The sequence below is a fragment of the Leucopleurus acutus genome, assembly GCF_964270905.1.
Source record: "Leucopleurus acutus genome assembly, chromosome: 8".
NCBI classification, from domain to species: Eukaryota; Metazoa; Chordata; class Mammalia; order Artiodactyla; family Delphinidae; genus Leucopleurus; species Leucopleurus acutus.
Window position 1 is genome coordinate 17,947,443 of NC_139151.1, and position 26,736 is coordinate 17,974,178.

Genomic DNA, 26,736 nt, shown 5'->3' on the forward strand with positions numbered 1-26,736 from the left:
CTAGCCTTTGCCAAATTAATATAAGGATTTTAAAAGTGAATATTAGACATCAATAAAAAGCCCGCATACATTACTTTTGGGATGACTCTGACTTCCTACTTTATGCCTAATCAGTTTCATCCCCGTGGAGCTGAATGCAGTTAGAAAATGGGGTCAGGTCTTAAGGCCCCTGTAGGCCCCAGGCCATGGCCTTTTGGCAGTGCCACCTCAAACCACATGAAACACAAAGATGCATCAGAGTTAAATTGGATTGTTTTGCTGTAAAGTTTTTTTAATGATTTTCATTTTGCTTTTGCAATTACTAATAATGCTTTTTTAAAATTTTCTCTCATAATATTAAAACCTCTATTTCTTTTAAGGCCTCAGATTTTTAGAGACAATTTAAAAGCCTGTAGGTTCTACTCCCTGAAATTTCAGTGCCAAAGGGGGCTCATTGCCTGTCCTTTCCTCCTGTTCTCATTCTGCCTGTCTCCGATAGACGATCCAAAACAATTTATGAATAAGTGCTCAAAACTGACAGCAAGGGATAATGCATGTGTACACAGACACACACACCCATGTGTGTGAGTTTCCTTTTTGGGCAGGGTTATATATATATGTGTCTACAAACAGTTATTGCAGAAGCCCTAACTAGGAGCTCAAGAAGCACAAAGAAGTACCCACCAGGTGCAGAAAGACTTAACCCGTGTGTCTGCTCTGTAGCTGCCTTTCTAGTCACCTGCCTTTTGCCTCCCCTCGGGAAGGCAAATAGACTGTCGTCTTTCCCACAACACTAACTCTGTGTTTTGTTTTCCAGCTTTGAAGGACAGCAGGTTCCAGCTGCTGAATTTTTCAAGCAGTGAACTCAAAGTGTCGTTGACAAATGTCTCAATTTCTGACGAAGGAAGATATTTTTGCCAGCTCTACACTGACCCCCCTCAGGAAAGTTACACCACGATCACAGTGCTGGGTAAGCAATGCACCAGGGCTTGTCCTGGGAAACGAGGGGGTGGTACTTAACTGCCAGATGGCTTCCAGCAGCTAGGAAAAGGTTAACGGTAAATTTTACTGTTTTAGGAAGACTCAGCGCCCATCTTGCTGAATTTTAAAAATAGCCTATTTTACCAAACACTCTAAGGAATGGCAATCAGCAGGCTCTCTAGATTTCCCCTGCTCTTGGGTTTCAACCCTCAAGCTTCAGAAGCAAAGATCAAGAGACTTTAGAGCCCGCAAATGAATCACTCACCACATGTAATGTCGTTGCTTCTACCTACCAGGACTTTTTTTTCCCCCCTTCTGTGCAGTAGAGGGGGAAACAGGCTACCACATCTGCACCCTGTGGCAGAGCTCTGATATGAAATCCACTTAATGATTTTTCCTTCTGAGTTACATCTCGTTTAATATTGTTGATCTCCTTTTCTTCAGCTTGACTTATTGCCTCATTTATTGCTCCCACTCAAGATTATGCTGTAAAAATCATACCCCATGAACACATACTTTGCCACAAATTGCAACCATTAGATGTAAAAGAATGAAGAACTTCTAGGGAGAGAAGGCTGATAATAAGCGAGGACCGTGGGTCGGCTGCTGAGTACACCTCTGCCTCTAGCGGGTTAAGTGTCTTCACGAATGATGGCTAGAGTGCGACTTTCAGCAGAATCCCGGTAGCCAGGTTTCCGTGTGTATGTTTTGATAGAGTCAGCAAATACTCCTGCGGTGAAGGTGGTCTGAACTAGTCACCTTTTTAGACAAACATATACTACAGTGCCTAACACCAGCCAATTTGGATTTTTGAAACTGAGTTTTCAAGGACCTACACTATAGCACGAGGCAAGATCTCTGATTTATACCTTCGGAAAGATGATGAATCAAAGCCTATCTGAGGCGGCAGACTGCAGCTTTTCAGTGTAACAATATGAAGATTAAAGGGGAAAGATAAATATGAAGGCTGTTTTTGCTTAGTGTGTGTGAACATATATGTATTCATGGGTGTATGTATTGATCTGCTGCCTCATTACTTTATTTAAACACAGCTGTAACAGGGAACATTTTTTTAATTCATTAAACTAAAAACATATCCCTAATGCTGACATATATGTTATTGATAAGAGGAACACTGATTTTAGACAGTCAGGTTTCACGTCTGACCATGTTGCTTCTGCTGTGGTCTGTGTTTGGTGATGTGTACGTGTTTATCTCTAATAGCACCTTTGATCCCTATTAGATCTGCAGAAATAGTAAGTGTGGAAGGTTTGGCCAGGATGAACGTTTTGGAATTTGGCAGATGTACCGAAAGTTTTCTGGAGAGGTCTTTGAAACACTGTTTGCTTGTTGGAGTAAGTCATCAGCTGCATAAACTTCAAATAGGCCATCTTCCCATTGACCCACCATTGTTTATGGTGTGTCCACAAAAGTGACGGCAGTTAGATGGAATATACTTAACGGCATTTTGCATTTTCAGAATGTTTCGCTACATATACCTTTAAGTATGGATGTCTTTATTTCAAAGAAAGAGATGATAATAATAGAGGTTAGTCGTCTTGCCCAGCTTACAAAGCACATGGTGAGAATCAAGAATCTTAGACTTCGAAACAGACCTTACTCTTCTGCCTCAGAACCTCTGGGTCTTCTAGTCTAGGTTGTTTTCAACAAAATCCTGAAGGCTGCTGTTTCAAGATTTTCTCCCTGAAGGTGCACATCTTTTGTTTGCAGGAGTGTATCTGGTCTTTGACAAGCAGTTACTGCCTGTCAGTTTTCAGTGTTTGGTACATTTGTTCTCAGACTCGCTAGACTGGGCCAGTTGGACGGAATACACCCAGCACTAGGCTTTTGAGAAGCATTATGCCTGTAATCCTTTTGGAGGTCTGATTATTCTAGAAATAATAGGTTCCTTGCTTGTATTGTATAGAAACATTAACTTAAATATACTTGAAAGTAATGCTGGTAAATGCTCTTTTTGCAGATATTATGCATTCATTTAATATTCCTTCCACTGAATTTATTCTAGGATTCCTTGACGGAGTCAAATTATTGTCATCGGCACTTGAGTCTTTCATATTCCAAAATCTGACAGTTTCCACTGATACTCATATATTCAAAGCTTCCTCCTAAGGTTTAGAGTTTTCAGGTATCATAACGAATGAAGAATGATCTATTAGCATCATCTTCGTTTCTATCTGTGGTTCTCTGAAAAGGACCCCATATGTACTTACACAGCTGTCAAACTTCCTGATCGGATGAAGATGCTCATTTTAGTGCATGCATCTTTATTAGTTGTTTGAAGCATTCAGCAAAAATTTCAGCATAATTATAAGACATAGAGATGGGTATTTGTTAGTTACTATTCTGTTTATTATCTTATCCATGTAAAAACTGAAAACTCCCCTGTGATATTTTGCATGCCTTTGGATGCCTTTTAGGATATTCATTCACTTCTCCCACTTGTGATGAGTTTCTTTCTTTCTCCAGATCCTACTACTGTTCATGAAAGGAGATGAGTGAGAGAGAGAATATGCTGCTTTAACATTAGTATAGTTACTGATAATAGTAGCTAATATTATTACAGTCCTGTCCTTCTAAGATTAGTGTTCACTCAAGATTCCAGGAGCAGGAGAACCTAATTATTTTAAAGGGTCTTAGAGTGAGATTCCACATACCGATCAGCTTTAAGTCTCCTCTTTTGTTGTAATTAACGTGACTCATCTTGATATTGCTGATTTTTTTTAATGTTGTAGGCGTAATGTTTATAATTAGCGCTCTTATAGATGTGAAGTTAGCTAAGAAGAACGTCAACATTTCTTTGCTATTTTCTAGTATTTCCCTCTACGTGACTTTTATTCAAGTTTCCATCTCTAGGCACCTCCTTAGATATATCTTTGGTTGTTTTCATTAATGGCTGCAGGCAGTTTTCACTAAATATGTCTGTTTAGTGGACCATGTATAAGTGTATTCTCTGGTTAGTAGCAGTTCTAATTCATTTTTTTCTTATAAATGGATTTTGATACCTTACTAACTGCTTTCGTATTTGAGTAGACATTATGAAGTTAAAGGGAAAAACGGGAGAATGAATAGACCAAAATAAACTTTAAGATTTTCTTGTCCTACCCCCCCTTTTTTCAGAAAGATAGACTTAAATCACTTCATTTATATTTTCTAAAGCTTTCTTGCTTTAAAAAAAAATCTGAGAGAAGTTAACTTTATAACTGATATCAGTGAACCATTATGACTCACATTTTATTTTATATTTGTAAACCAAACAGCTCCTACTACATTTGACTCTTTCTTCTTCTAAACTTCGTAAAGATCGGTAATACTGGTCAGTCTTGAGAAAACTGTTTATGGACTTGGAAAAAGTCATTCAGCCATTTCTCAGGATGTTCTTCTCAACAATAAACAAGTCCTTTATTTTTCTACACTGGTCATATTTCCCACCACTTTTGAAGTTTTCCACATGTCTACCTTGGCTGTCAAGTTACAGGTGATGTCAGCTCTCCAGGAGGAGCTAGCATTAGTACAGGAATCACTGGGAAGGATTAGGGAAGTGTAGATTATATCTGCTGCAGTAGAGTAGGTATTAACATGGATAAAACCAAGCAACAGGTAATCTAGATAAGGACCTATTTGCTGCCATTCACACTTTCAACCCCCAAACAAAATCTAAGAGACATTGGTAAATTTTCCTCTGGCCTAATTTATACGTACCACTTGCCATTTCCTTACTTTTTTTTTTTTTTTTTTTTTTTTTGCGGTACGCGGGCCTCTCACTGTTGTGGCCTCTCCCGTTGTGGAGCACAGGCTGCGGACGCGCAGGCTCACTGCCCATGGCTCACAGGCCCAGCCACTCCGCGGCATGTGGGGTCCTCCCGGACCGGTGCACGAACCCATGTCCCCCGCATCAACAGGCGGACTCTCAACCACTGTGCCACCAGGGAAGCCCCACCATTTCCTTACTTTGAAATAGCAGACATTATTGATAATGTGACAAGAACACGCCATCATCCTTATGACCTTCTCCATCTGATGGAGAGAATTAAGTACTTCCTCTACTAAGAAGTACCACTGAAGGTGAATTGCTAGTGGAGGTTAGAAGAAGCCTGTGAGGAGGAGAGAGAGCTCTCCAGTATCTTCAGACTCAACACGAGAAAGGAGAGGATGAAGGAAAGATACCCAGGAACACACAGAAAACTAATGTCTGACAAAGACTATGTTTGAACCTTAATGCCGTCAAGACCTGACAATTGATATTTGCTGGAACCTTTTAACAGCTCCTGGATCTATTCCCATCAGGAAGATTCCCAGGTTACCACAGAATGACCATCAAAGTGTTTCTCCCAAAGTTATCCATGCATACTGAAATTTGCTCTATCCCATCCTGTAGTATTTTCCAAGGAAGAGAGCCTTGTGTATTACACATTACCTTTAGCTATTTGCCCTCTTTTTCTCATCCGAAGAGAACCCTTCTGTGAGTATCCCGTCTCAATTTAAGTTTGCTTAAATTGAGTAGTATCCCATCAATTACATTACTCAATTACATTTCTCATTGAAAATTATTGCACGTGTCAATATCAGAAATTATTTTCATCACTCCATTTTTATTTCTGCCTGGACCTTGAAAAGAATTAATACTGTTTGTTTCAGCCCTACATTTGTTGGGAGGACATTCCTAGCTCTTTTACTCCTTAGTTATTCCCTTTTTATCTAAGCCTCTTCTTCTGTTCCCCATAGCTCACCAAGATCTTATTTTCTTTAGGCTTGGACAGTCTTTTCCTCTGACATTTGCTCTAACAAAAGCATTTTTTTCAATATTCCTATTATACGGCACACAGAATTTAGTAGTATTTGTTGGGTGTAAACATCTAGTCTCTCTGTGTACCCCATATCAGCTATCTAGGTACGTGTAATGAAAATCTTTAACCTACCTGATTGTCATCTAGGAAGGATAAACTGCGTTGAGGAAATAGCTAGCCAAATCATCCCATTTACTTTTATACCTGCCTTTCTGTCTCTTAAAATGTTGGCAGATGTGCAACTCCAAATTGGATGTTAGACTATCTCTCTTTATGCTTATTTTTTCTTAAAATGTAAACTAGGGTAGTTCTTTGCCATATTTAACTACTCATTGGGGCCACATCACTTTAGCAACACGTCCAGTTGAGCAACTGTGTTAGTTTCCTGTGATACAGGGAACAAAGAAGAGACGTGATTTTGCTCCAATAGTTACACTCCCCCTACCAACTATCTTGCTGAGAAACATATACAATAAATCATTTTCCTTTTCCATAATTCTCTATAGAAATTTTCAACTGCTTCAATTCAGTGTAAAAGTCTTCCTGTGGGTAGAATTTTCACATTGGACTAGAACAGTTGGAAATCTCAAATACATGGTTTAATCCCATAATTTATTGAAGCAGTATCAGAGATTTATTATTCAACTTGATCATCAGGATGGCATGTTTATACATATTTAATTTCTTGTTTCTCTTCTGAGTTGAGAAACTTATTAATCATAAGTCTTAGAACCATCTTTGCTTATTCATGGTGGTCAGGACATATATTTTTAGATTCAGTCTGCTGAATTCAGTATTCTTATTGATTTTTATTTCAAGAAGCTCAGTCTTGACATAAGGTTGCACTTATATGGTTTCATTGTCAACTCAGTTTCCGAAAAGATAACATGCTTTCTTTATCAACCACCGTCATTACTCTTTATTTGATATTCAGCATTTTAGCCCCCAAATATTTTATTCTAATCATTTTATTACATATATGTTTAATATGCTTAGACAAGAGTGGTTTTAATTCTGAGGTAGAAATCTAACCTACACTCAATAGTCTTTTCCACCTTTGGTTTCTAAAATTTGCAGCTTTAGATTTCAGAATATAGAAAATCATTACAAATTAACTGGCATTTCCTACATTACTACATCTTCATAGCTAAAGGATTTTAGTACTACGCCATCCATCAGAGGTCAAGATCGTATTCTAGATCTCTATAAATAATTTGAATTGAATGGAAGTGGCTCTGAGGCACAGTTTTTCTGTGTATGTTTATGGGGAGTGATTCTTTTACGGGACTCCATGTTTTTGATCTTTGCTGGTTGACTTTGGAATCTTTCATATGAAGATTGAAATCCAAGGGTTGAGTTTAAGGACAAATATTCCTCTCAGAGACTTCCAGGTAAGGAGGATAATGTCAATAGTGTTTACTCCTCTTGCTTTTATATCTGCTTTCTGGTCAATTTTCTAATGACCGATTGATAGCAAATCTAGTATCTATATTTTTATAACTTGGTCACTGATAACTTAGGAGTGGAAGACTGGTCATTTTATCAGATAACTTTAGGACGAATTCTGAAGTAAGGGATTTTACGTAACTCGTTTTATTTGATAATGACTTTGTCTTTCTTCTGTTTCCTCCAGTGGCAGTTTGTTTTAAATTCCCATCAGGAATGTCTATTGTTATCTCCTTTTTTTGAGAGCAATGGTCCTAGTTTCTAATGAATAGAAGAATATGCCCAGAAATAGATTCTGTGTTTAAAAAGCATACATGTTTAATTTGTAGTCCCACCACGTAATCTGATGATCGATATCCAGAAAGACACAGCGGTGGAAGGTGAGGAGATTGAAGTCAACTGCACTGCCATGGCCAGCAAACCAGCCACGACCATCAGGTGGTTCAAAGGGAACAAGGAGCTCAAAGGTAAGATGCGAATTGCCTGGTACTGAAGAAGCCAGTCCACACTCGATCCCAGCAGGAGTACATCTTTGTGGACGTTAAAGACAAATGCAAAACACACCCCTGAACAAAAATGCTCATTTATATTGGGTTGGCCAAAAAGTCCGTTCTGTTATAAGCAAAAATGAAAGACACATTTTTCATTTTCACCAAGAACTTTATCAAACAATGTAATTCTTAACCGAACGATCTTTTTGGCCAACCTAACATATGGTTTGCAATCAGTTAGTAAGTGTGTCTGAGCCCAAAGCATAACGGCATTTTACTGTTCTAATTCATATCCTCATTCTGTCGTTTGAGGGTTCATGGTGATATGTGCTGCTAGGTGATTACTCAGAGGCTCAGAGAGAACCAGACCTGTAAACTAGAACTCGCTAGACCAGTTAGAATCACTGAGGTATCCCCTGAGCTCAGGCTGGCCATGTCTGTACCCTTAGTTCTCCTTGCTTTTACCCTGTGACCCAGGGTGGGTCAGGACCCCAGATTCTTGTGTTACACCTTGAAAAAAAAAGTATAGCAGTCTTGGCCATGGTGAATACCAAGTCATTCTAACATCTCTTGGACTATTGGTTGTTTTGACAATGGGCTTTCCTGCAAGGGTGCTTGTGCTAAGCAGCTGAGAATCTATCTTCATAGCGAACTTGCAGGCACCACCCTTCTTGAGAAATCTGTGATTCAGTTGCCCATGTCAGCAGCCTATTCTTCTGCAACGTTTCTGACTTTGTGCTGGCAGCACAGGCAACTTTTTTTAACCCTGCTCCTATTGTCTCTCCCTCAGTACCGGGCCATCCAGATTTGATTCCTGGATCCTCGGACATCTGCCCTCTTAGCCGCTGCATCGGCTGAAGGATACAGCCTAGCCCCTATTTTTGACTCTCTTTTTGCCAGTTATCCTAAGTTCCTCATGCATGTCTGCATTCCGATTCCTTTCTTTGCAAAAGGTTGCCTTGCAAGTAGTACCCAGGACAGAGGACTCAGGGCCTGAACTCCTCTGATCATTTGACAGAAATGCTTGCTGTGTGCCTCAATTTCCTCTAAAATGGGGATATTAATATTTACATACCTTGTGTGATTCTTATGAAGATGAAATGAGTGAATATTTGTAAAGCATGGGGCCAGTGTCTGGGCCAAGGTAAGTGCTCTGTATGTGCTTGTTAAATAAATAAATAGTTCCAGGAAGAAAAGAAAGTCCTTTTAGAAAGAGGATATAAAAATCTATATCTAGAAACAGAAAAATCTATATATAATGGCTTAAGTTTCAAAAAGCTTGCTCTGTTTTAATCTCCTATTTCCTAGGTATGGCTTTGGAAGGAAGGAATTTCTCATTTCCCCTCTGCTTTTCTGTCTAAGTGAATTGAGCCATTAAATGTGTACCAATAAGTACAAAACATTAAAAGAAAGTTAATGGTGCGTCATGTCCCAGGGAGTGCTGAGTTCAGGAAAGGGGCCTCCTTGGCCTATTCATCCCATCCGGAAGCCTCCTCCCCCCCTTTTCTGGGTGTTCTTGGACGTGGCTCCCTTCTGGCCTGAAGCCTATATCTTACTTTGCTCTACCCACTGCCACTGCATTTTTTTGTGTTCTTCCAAAAGTCTCAGAGTTTAAACATTTCAATTACAATTTCATTTAATTGTCGTTGCTTTCCCTGTTAATTGCTGATGGGGGTGGGCAAAGGGGGTTGTTTATATCTTTACTCCTGATTGAAATTACTTAAGGGATTTGGATGACGTCCTGGAATTTTTAAACCGCATTACAGCCTAGTAGATGTGTTAAGTTCAGATGGTTGTAGGGGGAAAAAGCACTTCTCTTTTCTTCCTCTCTAGGGCCTTGAGCAGTCAAATGTCAAAATGGGTCAACGTTCAGCTGCTTTTCTGTGGGAAAATTTAAGACAGAAGAAACATATATTTAAATAAAAATAGTAAATAGTATGTAGAGTTAATTATCTTAAATACTATCCTGCAAGGCTGAAAAGTAGGAAATTATCCTTTTATCAGTTATCTACCCCCAGATTACCCTTATCTGGAGTGACTTCCATTATGTTTATTAAAATAGTAATGTTGGGGCAGAGGGAGGGAGGGGAGGATATTTAAGAAAAGAGTGAGACTCACTCAGCTCCGGTTTCTTGGTATGTCCCCCCAGGCAAATCGGAGGTGGAGGAGTGGTCAGACATGTACACCGTGACTAGTCAGCTGATGCTGAAGGTGCACAAGGAGGATGACGGGGTCCCGGTGATCTGTCAGGTGGAGCACCCTGCCGTCACTGGAAACTTGCAGACCCAGCGGTATCTAGAAGTACAGTGTGAGTACCTGTCTTAGTCCTTTCTGGCTGCTGTGCAAACTACTACAGGCTGGTGGCTTATAAACAACAGATATCTACTGCTCACGGTTCTGGAGGCTGGGAAGTCCAAGGTCAGGGTACCAGCATGGTCAAGTTCCAGCGAGGTCCCTCTTCCTGGTTCATGGCTGGCGCCTTCTCACGGTGTCCTTACATGGTGGAAGGGGCTAGAGATCTCTTTGCAGCCTCTTTTATAAGGGCACTAATCCCAGTCATGAGGGTTTCACAAACCTCCTGACCTAATCACCTTCCAAAGGCCCCACCTCCTAACGCCATCACATTGGGGATCAGCATTTCAACGTATAAGTTTTTGCGGGATGGGGGGGGACACAAACACTCAAATCATAGCATTACCCAAGTATTTTATCCTGAGGGTATAGAGTAGCAGTTCTTTAAAAACACTTCAGAAGCCACTTATTGAATACATATGTTTTTATATAGTTTAGGTAGAATTTTCATCTTGTTGTCTTGGTAGAAAAATAATCAAAGGATTATTCTACTGAAACACTGCCATATTATAGAGTGCCAATGAGGATTTTGAAAATACTACATTTAACCCAAATGTAAAACTTGAAAATGATTCCATCTGCTCTAGTGCATGACTTAATTAATTAAATTTTGTGAATATTGACTGTAATCATTTCTATGCCAACTTCAAAATCTAGGGTAATTCCAGCCGCCCCCCGCCCCCAGCTTTATTAACCCCATCATAAGTGCTGAATTTTTTTATAGAAGGGATTTTATTCCCACTGAACATCAGCATCTTGTTTTAGATTGCAAGTTCTCTTCTATTTTAGCTTAAATTATAGCGATGAGTTTAAAAGTGGAACTCTTTGGGATGAGTGCCGCGGTCTTGATGGCTTCATCAGTAAAAGCTGGATCGTGGTGAGTGAGGTTTCTCCTCACTGTACCCTATGGACTAAAGATGCTCTCCTCATCTTCTCCTCTGGGCTCTCCTACTTGTGGAAAAAATATCTGTTTTCTGCACAAAATTATCCTTGCACCAAAGTTGTGGCTGAGTAGCCAGCTTCTCACTTTTTATCAAGAGACTTCTGTAACTTGGCCTCTGCAAAATTCCAGGTGGCCTTTGGGTGTGCCTGGTGAAAATGTTACAAGAGTTTGATTGGATGTCAATGATTGGGCATCAGATAAAGGAAAAGCATTACTCTCTATGAATTATTCTATTAATTTTCTAGGGCTGCCATAGCAGATTACCACAAATTTAATGGCTTAATAAACAACAGACATTTATTCTCTCACAGTTCTAGGGGACAGAAGTCTGAAATCAAGGTGTTGGCAGGGCCAAATTCCCTCCAAAGGCCCTAGGGAGAGGATCCTTCCTTGCCTTTTCTGGCTTCTGGTGGCTCCAGGTGTTCCTTGGCTTGTGGCCACATCACTCCACTCTCTGTCTCCATCTTGACCTGGCCTTCTTCTCTTCTCTGAGTGTCTCTTATAAGGACACTTGTCATTGGACTTAGGGCCCACCCGGGTAACCCAGAATGGTCTCAATTCAATATCCTTAACTTAATTACATCTGCAAAGAATCCTTTTCCAAATAAGGCCACAGTCACAGGTTCCAGAGGTTAGGAATTAGGTATGTATTTGGTGGTGGCAGGGGTGGGCACCATGAATCCCCCTATGATTTGTATCACCTGCTTAGGTTGCCTGAGCAAAACAGGGGATGGAGAAAGTTATAAAAAGTTGCTTCTACAAAGCCATCCCATTCCACTTTGTGAGCTTGGCTCAATTTAACATTACATAATGCCAGTTTTTCTTGTTAATTCATTTCATCTACTTCATTATGTAGCTTCATTATGGGCATCATGCTTATAATTTTCATATCACTAAAACTATTGTGGTGTAATGTCCCTATAATGGGAAAACAGAAAAGATCAGATATGATCTAAATTGGCAGATAGTAGATTTCTTGTGACTTTGTTAATATGTAATTCATTTAAGCAAACTTAATATCCATTAGCTTTCCTTGTAGGGGCCCATTAGCTTTAATAATACATTAGCTCCTTTGTGAGACCTGAGTAGCTGTTCACCCAGTTCCCACCCCTACACTCTTAGTTTCCCAGAGTATCTTCTAAATAGAATATAGCCCCACCCACCTACAAAATTACACTCATTCCCAAATGCAAAATATTTCAGGCACTACACCTCCTACCCCTTGGAAGACTTGCCAATGATCTTTATAAAGCCTTTTCTTTTGAAGATTCAAGTGAGATTTGTCCTTCTAAGAAAAGGAATAAAGCTGTGTTTCTGAATCCATTTGACTTCAGTCTTACAAAGTACTGCTGGCCCTTAACTGCAGGAAGGTGACTTTAATGCCTTCCCCAAATTGAAGACACATCCCTGGGTCATTTGTAACTTTAACGTGGCACCTTTTTATGGGAGACTCTGTTCTTTTACCCAGCCTAAGCCACACAAACATTTTATCCTTTGATATTCCATTTCTTGGAATGTATATAGGAAAAATGTCTTTTTGCATAAAAGAAGGTTAAGGATTACAAAGCAACGTGTTAATCTGAATGGAGTTTAGAGTCGGATCTGGCATCTTAATACGATGCTTCATGCTCAAGAAAGTCACCTGACAGGTCACCACCCTCCCTCTCTAGAGCACTACTGAAAAATTTGCGGAGTCAGCCAGGAATTCCTTACGTAGCATCTTCAGACACACTGGAATTCTCTACTTCATCACCTACCAGCTTTACTCTTCTTGAACACCAGCAGCTATGGACAACAAAAAGCCTCATGCCTCAGGTGCTCAAGGCACTCAGTCTTTGGGCACTAGAACTTTCTCAGACCTTGGCCAGTGGTGTTGGGGGTTCAGCTCCATTCCCCCCATAGGAGGCCCCTCTCTGCAGACAAGCCACACCATGTCTCTCTCTTTTTTTTTTTTTGAAGTACAGTTGATTTACAGTGTTGTGCCAGTCTCTGCTGTCCAGCAGAGTGACTCAGTTATACACATATATACATTCTTGATGGCCATGTAAAAAGAAGAGATACTTGAATGCCTGAGATTCAGTAGCCAGTGTGCATGGATGGTGAATTATTTTGGATACTCTTTGAGGAGTAACATTAGACCATTATTTTTTAATTGGCCCAAACTCTGGACTCAGCAGTTCTTAAACTTTTGGGGATCGTTGACCCCTTTAAAATCCTTTGACAGCTATAGAGCTGGAAATGATGACATTCACCACATTTTACTTCCAGTATAAGGGGTGTATTTACAGTTTTCCTAATTTTAGGTATTCAAGGGCCACTTTCACAAGTTTTACCAAATCCACGGGTCATCTGTGTTCGTATCATATTTAGAATTTTTAAGTCATTTTATTGCTTTAACCTAACCAAGACCTGTGTAAAAACACCTGTAAAATTATGAGTTTTATTTGCTATGTATATTCTATCTAGTAAACTTTAAAATAAATATACAACTATTATTTTTTAATGTCCTTTCCTTTGCCACCTAAAAAGATTTCTTATACTATCAGTGATAAACATGAGTTTATCACCAGGACATCCTGAGCTGGTCCATGGACCTCAGATTAAGAATTACTCTACTCTGGGGAAATGAGACTACCTTCGAGGCAAATCTAACCTGATAGAATTGGTGTTAAGTATACTCAGTTCAACCTTGGCCCATTTTGCTACATGAAGATTTTTGGAAACCTCTCTCTACCTCATCTAAGATGGATGGATATTAATCAGGATAAGAACAGAGTAAAATGACAGATAATGGATTTGAATGCTGTATAAATTATGTCCTTTTAGAAAATACTATTTTTTAAAAAGGAAATGAAAACCTACATTGTATGCCACTAAATATCTTACTTTAAAAATGACAGGAGCAAGGAGGAGGGATAAAATGAAGGGAAGGGTTGCACACTCCCCTTGACACGGAGAGCCACCATATTGTCTAGAAGACAAGGCTTGAGCTCCAACTTGGAATCCCTTTTGTCGTGTGGGTTTAAGTCCTAATTAATTGAACACAGAATTTTGCAGCGTTTGTTTGTTAAGACACTCGTATGTGGTACCAGGAGAAATTGTGGTGCCCAATTATGTGAAAAATTAGCCAGATGTGTATGCTGTCATGCTTTAAATAATCCTTAAGTTTTTGGTGAGTACAGATATTAATTGTGTAGTATGCATTGAAGTGATTAACGTCCATGTAATTTATCATCTGGAAATTTCTGAACATAAATAAGTGAGTTGTTTTGTTCAGCAAGGTGTTGACCTCTCAGAATTAGTGAATTAAAGTCGCCCCTCCCTTCTTTTTATTAAAAATATGAAAGGCACCACAATCAGCCAAGTGTTCGGTTATTTGATTTTCCGGGGCATTAGCTGCTCTTGTTTGTGGCATTTCCCTGTTGGGTGCTCGTTTGCAAGCTCATTAATAAGGTTTTCTCATAGGACCGTTGCTGGGAAGGAAGAACATACAGTAGGGCTCTTAGTTTTCTAGCTTTCATTCTAAGACTCAGCAAGGATACGGCAGCACGCAGTTAAATGTTTAAAACAGAAAGTAATTGTGCTCGCGAGCTGGAATTCAAAGCTCTCTTTCCTTAGATGTTAGGCAGAGAACAGTTTTGCTTTTTAATGTTCTGAGCTATATGACCCTAAACTCTTTCTGTGCAGTTTTTTTCTTTCCAATGTCTGTGTATATAGCGTTGCTCAAATTTACAACAGGGTTGATTATAGCAGAATGTGGTAGAATTGTAGCACGGTTAGTGGAGCTTCAGATCTGAGCGAACATACTCTTGTCAAATAAAAGCCTGTTTAAAGGAGAACAGTTCACTGTCTGCACGTTAAAAGAAAACTGTCTAAATAGCATCAAGGTGGAAACACATAGCGACATAAGCTGGGAATTCAAAGAAAAGGTGTGACCCTCAGTATGGAATTCAGATTGCTGTGCAAGGGGGGAAGCCTTACTCTGGACCGAGGTGTATCCGAATCTCTGGAATTACTGCTGTGTGTCTTTTGCTTTCCCCCATCGTAGCCTTGCTCTTTAAAATGTTTTGCAAAAATCCTCATCTAGTGAGGGTTTTGTGTGTGTGTGCATATCTGAAAAAAAAATTTAAGAGATATGTTTTGAAAGGGAGAATGAAACCAAAGACTCAAAAAATGGATGTTTGAACGCCTTCCCTGCTCGGATTATCATCTGCCAGTTAATTGTGTTCGTGGGCATCATTTTCCAAATGAGTTTTATTGACTCAGTGTAGCCAGATATTTTGTAAATCCATATTCCTGTTCATTGAGGGTCCACAGAAGGCTAGATTTTTCTTCTTTCATTCCCTCAATTGGGGGAAAATTGGGCATTGAGGGAGATGATCAAAACCTGTTCCTTGTGCCAAAATAAATGTTTCTCTGGTATCGATAGTGTCCTGCAGTGAAGGAGGGAGAAAAAACCTGGAAATGGGAAAATCTTTCCTGTTTGGAGTGGAGGATAAGACACAGTTTACCACGGCAGCTCCCATATCCCATCCTCTCCCCCATCAATTCTGTTCCCAGGTTATATTCTTCAAAGCGTAATAGCTGGCGTTTTCATATTTGGCCTGTTTCTCTCTGATCTCCGGTCTCTCTCTCTTTTTTTTCTTTTTCTTTTTTTTTTTTTTTTGCGGTACTCGGGCCTCTCACTGCTGTGGCCTCTCCCATTGCGGAGCACAGGCTCCAGACGCGCAGGCTCAGCGGCCATGGCTCACGGTCCCAGCCGCTCCGCGGCATGTGGGATCTTCCTGGACCGCGACACGAACCCGGGTCCCTTGCATCGGCAGGGGGGACTCTCAACCACTGCGCCACCAGGGAAGCCCCTCCGGTCTCTTTTTTTTAACAGAATATGCTCTTCCTCCCACTCTCCCTTTCTTTTATTTTTTTAAAGCAATGAATTGAGTTCCTGGGAAGTTATTTCAGTATTTATTATTCCTCCTGAAAAATAATCAAGGCATGGAGACCCCCCTGATTCAAACTAACGTTTTAACCTATGATTTTTTTGTGTTAACACACAGTAGAAGCGGGTCCAAGTTCCTGATGCCATTAACTCTATAGAGTGTTAGTGAGGCATTCTGCAGTGCCAAAGGGGGCAGGAGGCTGAGTCACTAATACTCAAAAAACAAAGAGTAAATATTGGGCCAACTCCATTGTGAACAAGACTTGAATGACATGACTCTTAGGGAAGAAAGACTTTGCCATCATCCCTGCCTTCTGAAGCCACTGTAGAAAGAGGCCTCTTCCCACATCTGTCTTCCCACATCTCACTGTCTGACCTAATGTATTTGGAAAAGATGTGTCTCTGTGGCTGTGGACATTGAATACTATGTAGTGAAACTAGTCTTCTAATGTGCTCTCTTAATGGTTTTTAACTCAAGGTCAGATTTTGATTCTGTGGAAGGTTCAATGGTTGTAAAGCTAACATCTCAAAATCTAAAAAGAATGTTCCAAAGGGGATTGCTGTGGGGAGTGGGGGATTAATCAGGAGTTTGGGATTAACATATACATACTACTATATGTAAAATAGGTAAACAACAAGGACCTACTGTATAGCACAGGGAACTATACTCAATATCTTGTATTGATGATAACCTATAATGGAAAAGAATCTGAAAAAGAACATATATATATATATGTAAACCTGAATCCCTTTGCTGTACACTCGAAACCAACACAACACTGTAAATTAACTATGCTTCAATTTAAAAAAACATATGTTTTTAAAAATGTTGAACAAACAAAACTTCCTATACTTAAGGTGGTTAACAAAAAATAAATAAAAAGAATGGTTCAACAACATTCTTTATGATTTCATTTGAGATACCACCTTGAAATATACCCAAAATGCTAAATAAATGTGTAGTGAAGTGGAAGTACGTAAATCAGACACGCGGGTTGAACCTCACATTTTGGGAGCTGGATTAACCTTCTAAAAGAAAAATAGAATTGTATTTTGCAATGAGGGCTGTTAAAGTGATTAAACAAGGAGGCCATTAGACCAATCTAATAAGGTGACTCTGATACCTTGGTAGCTTATGTAGGCAAACCAAAACCTAAACCAAAGCCAATGCACTCCAAGGCAATGAAACTTAGGCCCAGCCAATGACAAACAGCTAACCAGGCTTCCCAAAAAAGGCAACTGCTCAAGCTCTAGCCAATCAAATAATTCACTTGCTTTACTTCCGTGTCTTTTCTATTAAAACCTTTCCCCCAGCTCCTATTGGAGCATTTTCAGTTTGGGCTGCCCTGTTCAAATCGATGCTCAAATAAACACTTGAAAATTTTAATGGGCCTTGTGTATCTTATAACAGGGCTTAGAGGGATTCATGGTCTGCTTGTTTTTGTTTTGTTTTTGTTTAACCAGTAGCAGAGCTAGAAGTCCATGCCCCAATGTTCCCCCACTTTCTCATGCATTCATTCACTTGGTAAATATGTATTGAACGCCTACTGTGTGCCAGGCACTGACACTGTTCTAGGCACCAGGGATACAAAAAACAAAACCTTTTCTTGTTACAGAGCTAACGTTCTCGTGCAGAAAATCTTGCTATGAGAATTTTCTCACCCAGTGTTTACTTTCTAATTCTGAAGATTTCTCAAAGATATGGAAGAGTGCTGTGTGGGTGAGTGTGCACCCCACTTCAAAGGCACTGGAAGCTACTCTGTGCCACAACATCACAGAATAAAATTTGATTCTGTTGGGTAAACAGTAATTTCAATATCCACAAAGCTACTTACAAGTTGCAACAAGAGGAAACTGCATTTTACTGTGTAATGTGGCACATGCTCTTCGGTCCCACATCCGTTCCCCCCAGGTTTGACTCATCCCACTCATCATAGCTCAGCCCTCCTCAAGAATAGCAGTTTAAGTGCTCCAGTTCATACAACAGATGTAACAGCAGGAGGTCCTTCACCTTGCAAACAAACAAAATAAATGGCAGTGAAAATGATTCGTGAATGTATTATGACAATGGGAAGCAAACCTTTTGCAAGATGTTCTTTTTAAGTCCTCTGAGAGCTCGCTGTGACTGTGTTCTCTCACCAGCCCCAATGACCTCGTGATACATCGCCCTCCTTCAGAGCAAAGCTGGGCTCTCCCAACAGCTTAGGCAGCCATGTTATAGGGGTTGATTCTGCTTTGAGCTCAAGCAGCCCCTAATACTCACCAAATCTCAGGTGCATCTCGGCATTGTCGTGCTCCTCCAAACTGCAGTAATCCCCCATGATTGACAAAGACCCTTCTGTCAGTGCTTCCCCACCTGAATGCACAGGCACTGACCCAAACCGTCCTCCCAGCCATTCTGATTCCATCTGGGCCCACACTGCCCTTGAGTTCTCCCTGGTAGGCCCAAAACAATGAACACTTGGTCGACAGGCATCCAGTCTCACTCTAATAGGTGTTCCAGAATGTTGGATGAAATCTAAGTAAGGGATGCAAAGAGCCTGCAGGAACAGATTTGCACTTGGGTTCCTGGACCTGCTTGCAGTCAGCACATCAATGAACGAACATTTGAGGCCCACGTCCCCTGATTTAGAAAATCTCAGGCAGGGAAAGCGTCAGGAGCCCCTGGGCTAACAGGTCTCCTCCTGCCGCGGTGTCAGGGCGCCTTCCCTCTTATCTCAGCAATGCTCCTCTCTGGTACATGGGGAGGATAATATCCCAGGCAAAAGGAAACCACGGTGTACTTTTTTTAACTAAGAAATTTTAAAGACCTGATATGTTAGTGCGGTAATCTAGAGCGAAGGAGACCGTGACTTTTCATTTACATAGGAAAGTGAAATACAGGTTCCAGAGTCTTGAGTTTCATCTTCTGAAAAGATCATAGAATATGGTACAAGGTCAGACTGGCATGAAATCAATTGTAATCTGCCAGCAAGCCATTCTAACCTCTTTAAGAGTTTCCTTTTATATATATATTTTTTCCCTTTATAGAGAGAGCAAAGTCCATCTAAAGAAAGTCTCATCAAATCAGAATGTCTTTCTAAGATGATTTTTTTAATTGGCTGCTACTGTAGTGTGACCTAAAGCCTTCTGGTATTTAACCCTCTGTGCGACTTGGACCAATGGACGCATTTTGTCTGCTGGAGTAGACTTGCTAAACATCTTTTACGGGGTTTTTAAAAAATTACAGTGGATTATGAAAACCCCAGATCCCTCGACCTAATTTATTATCTGTTGGTGGTACCATCTCTGTAACTATAATGTTGCATGAGTGCACAGACCTAACTATTTTTCTTATTTTTATATAGCAGTTCCATTTTATAGTGACATTAAGCCATTCTGCAGTACATTTCTAGACAGTTATTGCACTTGGGCAGAAAGTGTCATCTGGCTTTTGTGCCTTCCAACACCAACCGAGGCGTAAAATGATCACCCAGAAAATGTTCTGGGCCTTACCTCATTACTTAAAAATAAATCTTGGAGTCTGGTCCTGTTTCAGAAAAGATTTGGTGGGTTATAACGTTTGATTTATGGACATAATTAAAATATAAATGATGAGCTTCTGGGCTATTCAATCAGCCATCTGGAGTGTTCAGTATTTTGACACACTCGGATTGTGGTCAGGATTATCCTGGGAAAACTTAGCAGCCCTGGGTTCTAGAGGTGCCAGTGGAGCCCCAGGGTTTCTATTCCGCCTGTTGGGAAGGCTCAAGTTCCTCTTTCAGGGCAAAGAAGGGGGAATTGAATTTGTTTTTTAAGTTTCCTTCACCCAGAGATGGATCTTGGCACACAGACCCTCTATTTGGCTCCTAGGCTGGGCGTGAAGATAGCTCAGCTGCCCACGGTCCAATAATATGCCTATAAATACTGCCTGTGTCAACAGAGGAGGACATTTTTCTGTATAATACAAGCAAGATTAATGTTTACCTTTCCAGCGACCTATTAAGGTGACTGTGGCAGCTGTACCCATAAGTAGATGGTAGATGTTTCTCCAGAAACCTAGAGAGTAAATTGGGAAAATCCGTTATCAAAATTGAAGGTGTATTTCCTATGGCTTAGTATATGATTTTTTTAAATGTAAATTCCAGGTATAGCAAGGCCTTAGCTTGTTATTCCTAATTTATGTGAGTAATTGACAACTGGCAAACAGCCATTAGGAACATAAAAAGCATTTAACTAAAACAAACTCAGTGGTACTGAGAAGGCAGGGTGGATAGATTTTCAACACCGTCTTTATTATTAATAGAAGCTGAGCCTGTAAAAACCCTTAGTGCACTGTGCTGAAAAATATACTCTCTCTGTTTGCTTGTAAATTACACAAAGGAGAAAAGAGGACAAAAGAGCCTTCCACATTGGCCAGCAAGCCTTCTGCTTCTCCTTAATTAATGGGCCGAAGTCGGCAGTGCATGGAAAATGTAGACCTTCTGTGGATCAGAGATTAACCTATAAGAAAATGTTACGTTTCAGCCCAAATTTGGGGCTTTAAATTTAGGTTTCCTCAGAATGGTTCCTGGATAAGGATGACAGAGGTTCCCTAACCAGGAACTCCAGAAGTGCTGCTGTTTCTGAGCAGGGGAGCCGGTATTTTGTTGTCTGTGTTTTCAGTGGCATAACCTTCTACCATTTTTTTTTTTTTTTGATATCTTGTGGGTTGTTTTTTTTAATAAACTTTACCAACTAGCTCTGTGTGCAAGCGTATTATACCACCAAAAATAATAGACCCACATATGTCACCCAATGGTTGTATTTAGCCTACAGTATTGTCTGTAGCTCTCAAAGGTGGGTGCCCAGGACACTCGCCCAGCAGCCAGTGCTCATTTAAGGTCATCCTGTTTATCCTTTTTGAGTATTTTTGCCTTTCTTTAATGATTAGCTTCCCCACCCAGCTATCAGTATCTGGAGACCTCTAGGCCATTTTCCTCTTAAACATTGCCTTTGCCAACTAGTCTAAGAATAGAATCGTGTTACTTTCAGGGGTCAGCTGGAGCTTTCAGTCCCAGTTAACTTATGTTCACTGGCAAGCGACTTAGCTCCTCAGGAAGCTAAGCATTACCAATTCAGTGTACAGTGCCCACCGTACAAGAAGCCTCTCTTAAAAGGTTTTGAATGCCACGTGGTTTTCAGAGACAGAAAGATCCAGTGCTAGTAACACGACTGTAAAAATACATCCAGAAAACAGCCATCCCTAGAGAGGACCTCGTGCAGCTTGTTTGGCTGTGTACGGGTAGAGGTGGTTGAGCCCCGCCATATTTCTCTTTGCTCCCTGATACCATAGGGTGAATGATAATGAGCGAACCACTGCTTGTAAAAGGCCGACGGGCTGTTGTTTGGGTGGTGTGATTGTCCGAGAAAGTAAAGTTGTGGCAATTGTTCTGACCTTTCAGCCAACTGATGTCTTGCCCTCTCACATTTATTACCTCTTGGGTACGTTTCCAAAAATATACATTTACAAAGTCATGAAATTAAATGAGAAAAATGATTTAGGGATTAATAGCTTTTTAGTTCAGCAAAGGGGGAAAAAAAAACCTTCCAATTCCATTCAGGTTTTATTTGTAAATGTATTTGTGTGTGTATCTAAGTTAATTCCAACCCCTCCCCCTTCCCTCCCCATTCCCTGTACCTCCTAGCGTTCCTCTCTCATACCCACAGCCCCACAAACTCACAAACACAGTTTTTAAATAGCTAGTGGAAATAAGCATACCTACATCACTGAAGTATTCACTTACGCCTAGGAATACATCACTTAGGAATACCTAAATACCTGACTGCATTAGGAAGCTGTACTCGGTATACTTGGCTTTAATTACAGATTGCCATTGGGAAATGTGGGTTTGAATCAATAATCCCTCCAAACATACATTTCATGGGGCCGTCTCTCATTATGCTACCTCTATGACCTTGGACAACCTACATCATTCTCTAGGTACCAATGTTCTCGTCCCTAAAACTGGGCTTTTTCCACCACCAAGGACGGTTCCTACCATGGTAGACTCGGTAACCATCAGTTTCCTTCCTTCTGATATGTTTACCTTGAGCCATCATAGAGTTTCATTAGGGGCCACCAAAACCTCCCAGTTCTTTATTCTTAGACATTTGAGTGGAATTCAGAAGTTTTTCCTTTCCCATTTGAAAACAAGAGCACAGAAGTGGCAAACTTATTAATATGCAGTGTCACAACATATTGTCACATAGTAATATATGATCTATGATAAAGTGTATCAATTCTGAGCACAGATAGTAATATATGATCTATGATAAAATGTATCAGTTCTGAGCAACGCAGATATCTGTGGCTTCACCTCAGCATGAAGGCAAATGAATTTCCTTTAGCTTGAGTGAGTCTGGAGGTAAACTTAAATGTAACAAAATGTATTTCACAGGAAATGTTTGATGTGGCGTGGTTGGCTTATGAATCTCTTAATCTATTTGTGGTTCACTTCTTAGAGTTATTAGTTTAATTTGAGCAAATGCCAGGATTACTTACTAATTAGAAGGATTTTACTGAAGGCATGAGGATGGGAAGCGTGTGAGTGCTGGTAGTATGGGGTTTGTGACAGCGTGCAAGTCTGGTTCTGCCTGATGATATCGTTTGCTAAACATTATACTTTGTGTTGTTGTCACACAGATAAGCCTCAAGTGCATATTCAGATGACTTATCCTCTACAAGGCCTAACCCGGGAAGGGGACGCGCTTGAGTTAACATGTGAAGCCATCGGGAAGCCCCAGTAAGTTCTGAAGGCCAAGGTTGGCAGAGGGTCAGGAGCAGTAAATGTCACAACACACAGATGTGCGTTCACAACGCATTGGCCTGTCACCTGTCTCCTGCTGTAAAGGATGGAAGATTTTTCAGGAACTAAAAGAATATTCAGTGAAAAGGGGAATAAATATCTGTGGTTCTTAAGGGTGAAGATTGGGAGAAAAATGAAACGCCAGCTAAGATTGAAATCTCAGCGAATTCTCTTTTATTATCATCAACATGACTGTCAGAACTATTTTCTCTCACCCACATAAAATAATCCTAATAAATTTGTAGTGTGCCCACAATCTAATGATATGTCTGCTACCTTCTGTGTTAATGTCTAACTAAGACGTTGGAAAGATGGTTTTCAGACTTAAATTAAGCTGCTGTGTGTAGGGCCAGCTGTAGGCAAATGAACTTGCCTTACTTTTCATTTTGCTTCTTCCCTCAAGGAAAAGTGACTACTAGAAATAGTTTTGTTAGTGAGGAATGGTTTGGGAATTTTTCTCAAGGAATATGTATACATACTGCATAAGGGAAAAGACTCGCACTCTTATTTTATCGAAAAGTGTAAAAAAAGCTACTTCACTTGCCCCTGCTAAATTAATGAAAGTGAATTAGAGAAACTACATGTATTATCACTAATAAAGCAAAAGCCATGTGGTGGTACCGCCTTAGCTATTATTCCATTTTGTTTGGGGAGGAGGAAGAATCCTTTCATCTTTCGAATAGAGTGAAAATTGTTTTTAACTGTTTCCGAGGGAGAAAACACTCCATGTCACATGGGACAACAGGTCAACGTAGTGATGGGGAGCAGTCAGATTTTATTGGTCCCCAACAAAAAACAACATTGAGCTCCCTCTGCTGTCCCCTCGCTATGATTTTTTTCCCCCTCTCAGAGTTTTGCTAACTAGCATATTCATACAAGGACCTCAGAGCATTTTCACAAAGCTTCCCCCAAGTCTTCGGAAAGAATTCTCCCCGTGACAGCTAAGCGCTGATCTCTGAGAGAACAGAGAGCCGGAGGGAGCCTGGCTGCAGTGGGCTATCTTCCCACGTCAGCCCTCCCTATTTTGTGTGTCCTTCTCCAGGGGCGAGGATTTGCTTCTCTCTCTACTCACCGTTTGGTGTTGTAAAGATGGCCTTTAGGAAGGAGGAGATGGTCTTGCTTCTGCTTCGCTTTTCCTTGGGTGTTTCGAAGTTATTTGGTTTTAAGTACTTCCAGCTTTGCCAGAGCAGTCTTCTTCTGCTTTGAACATTGCAAAAGATTCAGCTCTTTCTTTGTGTAAACTGTTTGAATTAGGCCCCAGGTAGCAAATTGCCTTCCTTCCAAAACGGTCCAGTGGCAAAAAAAATAAATTCTCTCAGGCCTCTTGCCACTTACAGCACCAACCATATTAACTGCATTTACAGTCTATGGCTTGCTAACCTCTATTTTGTTTCTATATTTTTTTCCCCTGAAGAAGGTACTGTGTTCAGTCGCATGTGCCACGGGGACAGTAAATTGTATGTTTCCTTCGGGACACTGATGCCAGAGAGGGTATTTGCTTGTTCCTCTCAAATCGGCCCGGGTCCCCGGTTGTCTGAGAAAAGCACGGGTTACTTGACGGCTAGCCCTTCTAGCATATCCCCTATTTATTTTCTCAAGAAATTGCATACAGTAAAAATGGTAATTTAACTTGCCGTTAAATGTTGTGAATGTTCTCAGCATTTACCCCCACTGATGGTTTCAAGCAGCGGGACAGTAGGTCTGTCAGGCAGAGCCTGACAGATTGCCAGGCAGAGCCGTTCGCCATTGCCTGCGAGGAGGACGGATGCAGGGCTCATTTTAAAATAATTTACTGGGTTGTGCTAACAAACCCACGTGTCATTAAAGAAAAACTGTGACTTCACATCCCATTGGAAAACCGGAGTGCTACTTGACAGGGCTGTCTTGAGTGCCCATTCTTAGGAAGCACGGGTCTTTGGTTCTGATGCTGCTCCTAGCGGTAGTGCAGAAAATGAAAGGAAGCTGCTTCTGTGCTCGAATCTCTGTGGCCCTGCCTGGGAAATGGCAGCTTTCAGGCCCAGCCCTAGATGTGGCCTCAATTTCATAGGGGCTGCCTTGAAGGATTATAAATTCAGTGAGTTTGAAAAAGACTTGGTGTGTGTGCAGTTTGGGCCCTGGAGCATCTTGTGAAATTTGCTTTTTCCTGATGGATACAAATGTGGTCTTTAAATCACGAAAATAAACTCCCCTCTGATGGGCAAGTACCATAGGACCCCAGGAGTTCACGTGGAGGTGCTGTCACTCCACAGCCATTGATCTGGGAGCCTGTCCCTCGAGCTGGGGGCCTGCAGGTGCACACACAGGGGAAGGGGAGCAGTGTGAGGGCCTTGGAGAGCCAGGGAAGACAGGCATTTTGCCAAGGAACACATAGATAAGGTGGCTTGGGGCCTCGGAAGGTGCGGTGGGGTCTTGGGTTGGCGGAGGGTGTGTTATGGGTAGGGGGTAAGGGGACAGGAAGTGATTACATCTTTCCAGAATGAGAAGAGGTAATTTTTTTCCAAACAGCAGAGGCCAAAGAAAGCACTATTCAGCTGTAAAAGTCCACTCCTTTCTGCGAAACTCGAAATCCACTTAAATATCACAACTTTCTATGCCACTATCTCGGCGTGTTAGTAACCGTGAGATTAATGCATGTATCACTAGCCCAGGATTTGATTTTTTTTCCCCCCTAATTAATGAGATGATTAACAATGGGTGAGCTCTGTCCTGTCTGAATTGGTGTGAAAGCACACAGCAGGGCATAAAAATAGGGCACATTAGTTTATTTGCTGATTTGTTGAAGATGAATTGGAAATATGAGACTCCTGCTTCTGGTCTGTTGAAAGTTTTTCAACACCTGATAATATTTTTAAAAAAATGATATTCCACACAGATTTGTGAAGCCTTCACAGCTCTCATTCTCTGAACTTACAATAAGTCCTCTTTAATCGTGTCATCCTGCATGGGATTCGTTTACTGTGTGGGTGGGAGGTTTGATGCAGACATCTTGGTGGGAAATCGTAATGCACCCTGTCTCTCTCCCATTCCCTCTGCAGGCCTGTGATGGTAACTTGGGTGAGAGTCGATGATGAAATGCCTCAACACGCCGTACTGTCGGGGCCCAACCTGTTCATCAATAACCTAAACAAAACAGATAATGGTACATACCGCTGTGAGGCTTCCAACATAGTGGGGAAAGCTCATTCGGATTATATGCTGTATGTATACGGTACGTGAGAAGATGAAGCCCTCTTCCATTTGACTCACTTATTATGTAGCTGCTGCTTGTGATTCACTCCTAGAGCTTTTGGTCAAGTCGAAAACCAAAAAAACAGTTTGTTTCCTTCAAGAATTAAAGAAGCCTGGCCCAAGGTGGACCCCAGTGCTACCACTAGGAGGACAGCAACTTTTCTTCTACCCTTCTAATCCTGGGGGCTTCCCTCTAGATCACAGGCTCTGGTCATGCTGAGTAGGAAAGCTCTGTCCTCAGGCACACGCTATGGAGATTATGTTAGGAATAATGACTGCGAAATCCAACCTTACCAATTAATGGCTTTTCAGCTCAGAAAGTCTATTCCCAGTGGTATTTTCCAATGAAACCTGGGCTAGCCTTTCTCCTGCTTTGATGAGCACAGCTATCCTACTTTCAGCATGAAGCTATGACATTCCATATGTCGCAAGCCCGTAAATACTTGGAAAAAAAATAGAAGGTCCTTGGTAGCTCTGTTAACCACCTATAGCTACTGCTTTAGACAGAAGTGCTTTTTTAAAAAATTTGTCTGTTTTCTTAATATCTTTTTGCAGGATTATTAAAACATATGATCACGAATTTCACTTTCTAGTCAACAGATATTTATTGTGCACCTACTTGTACCAGCCATTTTAAACTTATTTCCCATTTATAGCTCATGGTCAATTTTGTGTCTGGTGAATATTCTCTGTTTAGTTGAGGAGTGCACTGCCTGTCTAGTCTTATGATGACGAATTGAGTCTCTTC

At 40.8% G+C, this 26,736-nt stretch overlaps 1 protein-coding gene across 2 annotated transcripts in view; it reads left to right on the top strand.

The window, feature by feature from the left end:
- The window catches only part of CADM1 (cell adhesion molecule 1), a gene marked incomplete at its 5' end in the record, with an annotated part of 336,121 nt that overhangs the window by 269,218 nt on the left and 40,167 nt on the right, over positions 1–26,736 (top strand). For both annotated transcript variants that reach the window (XM_082844839.1, XM_082844840.1), the window contains 5 exons: positions 797–949; positions 7,541–7,678; positions 9,852–10,010; positions 22,598–22,697; positions 25,796–25,968. In XM_082844839.1, the coding sequence (XP_082700965.1) occupies positions 797–949; positions 7,541–7,678; positions 9,852–10,010; positions 22,598–22,697; positions 25,796–25,968 (723 nt within the window). The remainder of the gene's footprint in view (positions 1–796; positions 950–7,540; positions 7,679–9,851; positions 10,011–22,597; positions 22,698–25,795; positions 25,969–26,736) is intronic.